Here is a 4,281-nt window from a genome sequence, read left to right on the forward strand (position 1 = left end):
ATGGTAGCCTCGTCGAGTTGAACATAAGGTGTGGCGTGAGAGAAGACGGGTAGAATAGCACAACCACCATGCCCTCCAATGACAGGCACATCAACCTTTTCGACCTCTTGATTGGTAGCCTCAGCATAGAAGGTCCTTGCACGCGTCACGTCAAGACTCATCAGGCCCATGATCTTCCCCTTGTTGAAGACACCGACTTGCTTGTAGACCTCACACGTGATGGGCACTAGAGCTGTCTCGGGGTTTGACATGATGCACACCAGAGCAGTAGGAGCATATTTCGCGAACTTGAAGGATAAGTCCCTCATTATCCTAGCGTTTACGTTAAAGAGATCGTCCCTCGTCATTCCCGGTTTCTGAGCGATACCAGCAGTGACGATAATCATATCAGCACCCTCGACACAGTCGCCGATTTCATCGAGCCCTTGGTAACCCGAAACCTTAGCATGAGTGTTGATATGCGAGAGATCGGCTACTACACCAGGAATAGGGAACCGCGCACCAGGCACATCATATAGGGCAACCTCATCGATTTCAGGATTCATCTTCAGCAGAAGAGCCAATGGTCTCCCAATACCACCAGAGGCACCGATCAGACAGACCTTCATTGGAATAAGTATAGACTCCTACCAATGCGGCATGCTCGACTGAATAAACATCCTCATCCCCAACCATAGCAGTAGTAATCTTAGGCGATGCTATGACCGAGTACTAAAGGCTTATTCGCATTCATAATTACTCTACATCTATATATATAGAGTTAAGAATAAGTATAGTATTCATTTCAGTAGGTATTTATGCTAAATTTAGTATGTTAGGAATCTATAATATAATTATGATATACTTCACCATACTACCGTTCAACAAGGACCCTGAAGATATATTCATGAACGCAACAAAAAACACCAGAATCACAATAAAAGGTCACTCAACCTTATTGTTATTGTGGCCTTAGGCCACTCTATCAATTTTCACATACAACAGTATGCACTATAATAGAAGGAACAACAGTGGTAAAAAGCAGCTCAGGCTAAAGGCAACTAAACCTCAAGCTTGTATAAGAATAGTAACAACATCTACTCACAACAGTCTATCATGAAATCAGTTCCTCTCTTGATATCTTCACGGAGCTTCTCAAGAGTCTCCACCATCCTCTTCTGCTCGTGTGGAGTCAAACCATCGAGCTTCTCAACTTTCTCGACACCTTCAGGTCCAAAAGTGCAGATATGAGCAAAGAACTGTACGTCCTCATAAGGCTCGTTGACATAAGCACAGGCTGTATGGCTTTCGCCCTTTAACCCGCGGATAACTATATCCACAAACTGGGCAGCCGAGTAAGCCATTGAAAGACTGGCCGACCCGGCACCAGCGAGTGCATCAACAACCTCAGTAACTGCATTTTGAACATGATCATCAAGCTCTTCGATGCTTTCTTCGTCCAGCTTGACATAAGGAGTTGCTTTAGAGAATAGAGGGAGGATGGCACAACCACCATGACCACCAACAACAGGGACGTCAACTTTTTCAACATCCATACCAGTAGCCTCAGCATAGAATGTCCTGGCACGTGTCACATCAAGGGTGGTGATACCCACGATCTTCCTCGAGTCGTATACCCCAGCCTTCTTGTAAACCTCAGCAGTGATGGGCACGAGAGCAGTCTCAGGGTTCGACAAGATGCAGACAACAGCCTCAGGAGCATACTTGGCGAACGCAGTTGCCAAGTCACGCATTATACCAGCGTTGACGTTGAAGAGATCATCTCTGGACATACCAGGCTTTTGAGCGATGCCAGCAGTACAAACGATGACTTTAGACCCTGTAAGTGCAGCCTCGAGCTCAGTAGGACCAGCATAACCCTTGACCTTAGCAGGAGAGTTGATGTGAGAGGAATCAGCAGCAACACCAGCAACAGGCACACGAGCTTGCTTGACATCGTACAAGGCCAACTCGGTGATCGTTGAGTTCATCTTCAACAACAACGACAAAGGCATGCCGATGGCACCAGAGGCTCCAACGAGGGTCACCTTCATGTTGGGGGTAGTGGCAGTAGAACTCATTTGAGAACGAATATTGATAATTTGAATTTAAAGAACTGACAAAGGAGGTAATCAAATATCCGACAAGCAACCCCACATGCAAACCTTATAAACTATCCACTGAATTCTAAAGTCCATAGGACGGTCATGCCAAAGCCTAGCGTAGCGCATGAGCTTTGTGTCAGTGTCGATCGGTGGACACAGATGAAGAAGACACTCAACAAGTCAACCACCTCATGACGGTCTTGAGAGTGTGAATAGGATAGAGAAGGTTAAAGTTATGGACATGTCGGACAGGTGGAATGTGGATTGATCCAGAACAGAACAGAATTTCGCACGCATGCACATGAGGTACGCGAACGCAAACCACCCGGGTTCGATTCCCGGCGAGAGCATCGCTGTAACCCAAGACTCTACCAGTGGGAGTATGCGTTCACAAGCAACCAGCCTTTGTATCGAGATTGATTAGAGACATCCCTTTTTGATATCTTCGACCGGTAGCCCAACCTTAACCCAGTCCGGGTGCTTCCTTGAAGTCACCCTGGCATCCGTCACCAACCAACTCCCTCTAGTTTAATGACCACCACCATTGCTATTGTGAATTGCGTAGTTGATATACTATGTGTTGAACTGGGCTACGACTACAATTAAGAAATCGGTAATCGAAGCCGCCTCAGAATATGGGGTTTTCTCGCTGCTATTGGAGTGTTTATCGTCAAACACCGTGTCACCTTTTTTGGACAGACAAGTCATCATAAACGTCTTCAGCGAACAGACGGTGAACAGTCCGAAAGAGGCCAAATGCCCCGCATTCCCTCTGCAGCTGACTTCGGTATTAACGCAACGAATCGAGGATCGCTGAAAATAATACAAATCGTCATCGAACACTAACTATCGAAGAGTGCAAGTGTCTCGTCAATTAGCTCCTTCATATTTCTAGCAACAGCACCATCGTCCGCCTTCTCATCAGTAACCTTATATTCCCTCAATACTGCAGTGAGTGTCTCACACGAATCGTCTACACCTGATGCAATGATAGCTTGGGCAGCAGTAGCAGCTCGATAACGGACCCCAATGTCCTCATGCTCATCAAGAACAACTCGCGATATCATATCCACCGTCATCTCGTTGCGGACGGCCATACGGACTATGGGGAAATCCTCGTCCTGGTCATCGGACACGAGTAAGTTCGCGATGGCTCCGGTAGCGGCAATACGAGTCTTCAAAGATTCCGCAAAACTCAAAGCGGTGAGAATTTTCAGATCCTCCTGAGCGCTAGCAGTAGAAGCCATAAAGCGACTCTGAATCTCCCTCGTCGAGCAGAGGTTACACCACACCTCAGTCGCCACAGTTTTGATACGCTCATCCTTGTTGAATATTAGTTCTCTCACAGTTTCCCACGCTTTCTTCTCCGCAACGAATTCGCGCAATTCTGACGATGCACTGGTGATCCTCGAGAGCGCCAAAGTCGCTTCAAACTCCTCTAAGCCGTTCGTGGCCACCGTTATTTGCTTCAAACAAGCGACAGCAATGGTAGTGCACTGAGTGTAAGTGAGGCTACGAGGGTCGACGGAGGCTCCTATCTGACAGGTAGCTTGTCGACACAATACGGCGGTGTCCCCGAAGCCCTCAGCCTCCGATGCATTCATACCCTTCATGAGCACACTGAGGCCCCATTGGGCAACCATACTGCGATTGCGTTGCTCAATACACAGAAGGGCGAGCCCCACAGAGCATTTACCCCGAGCAAGGGCTTTCACGCCTTCTCTGGGGGACACTGCACGACGCAATGAGCCAACACGTTTTGGGTCGCCGAAGTGGACCATGGCAGGGGCTCCTTCCATCTCCGCTAGCGCGGTTCTCAAAGCTTGCAGGTCTTTTTGGGATAAACCCCCGGTGGCAGCAGCAGCAGCCCTTTTGACAGGATGCTCATCCTCAGTACGCAGGAGAAAACCGGCGAGCCAACGGTATTCGGCGCAATCAAGGCCCAAGAGGACTATACGTTCAGCCAAGCGGGAATCATAAATCTTCTGGAGGAAGCTCGGTGACGAAGTACTTTCTCGTTCTAACAGAGCACGCACACACAGCATGAGACCCTTCTCCTGAGTGCGGGGACAGGGACTGGCCAACCACTCCTCGATGGTCTGGCCGATGGTGCTGCGATCAGACTCCAACGTGGCGATGATATCGTCGGCTTCTGCTTTGGTAGCATCAATGCCCTTGAGAATGTCGTCCCATTCCA

At 48.4% G+C, this 4,281-nt stretch overlaps 3 protein-coding genes across 3 annotated transcripts in view; all 3 read right to left on the reverse strand.

The window, feature by feature from the left end:
* The window catches only part of Pmar_PMAR015678 (malate dehydrogenase, putative), a gene marked incomplete at both ends in the record, with an annotated part of 871 nt that extends 263 nt beyond the window's left edge, over window positions 1-608 (reverse strand). The window contains one exon of the mRNA XM_002783976.1: window positions 1-608. Within this exon, the coding sequence (XP_002784022.1) occupies window positions 1-608 (608 nt within the window).
* Window positions 609-1,076: 468 nt separating this feature from the next.
* Window positions 1,077-2,060, reverse strand: Pmar_PMAR015679 (malate dehydrogenase, putative; the record flags this gene model as incomplete). The annotated part of the gene is made up of 1 exon (XM_002783977.1): window positions 1,077-2,060. One exon carries the CDS (start codon window positions 2,058-2,060, stop codon window positions 1,077-1,079), a length of 984 nt encoding a protein of 327 aa, XP_002784023.1.
* An 866-nt stretch (window positions 2,061-2,926) lies between these two features.
* Window positions 2,927-4,129, reverse strand: Pmar_PMAR015680 (conserved hypothetical protein; the record flags this gene model as incomplete). Its single annotated transcript, XM_002783978.1, has 1 exon — window positions 2,927-4,129. One exon carries the CDS (start codon window positions 4,127-4,129, stop codon window positions 2,927-2,929), a length of 1,203 nt encoding a protein of 400 aa, XP_002784024.1.
* Between the last annotated feature and the right edge of the window lie 152 nt (window positions 4,130-4,281).

This window comes from Perkinsus marinus, assembly GCF_000006405.1.
Source record: "Perkinsus marinus ATCC 50983 genomic scaffold scf_1104296935304, whole genome shotgun sequence".
Lineage (NCBI taxonomy): Eukaryota > Perkinsozoa > Perkinsida > Perkinsidae > Perkinsus > Perkinsus marinus.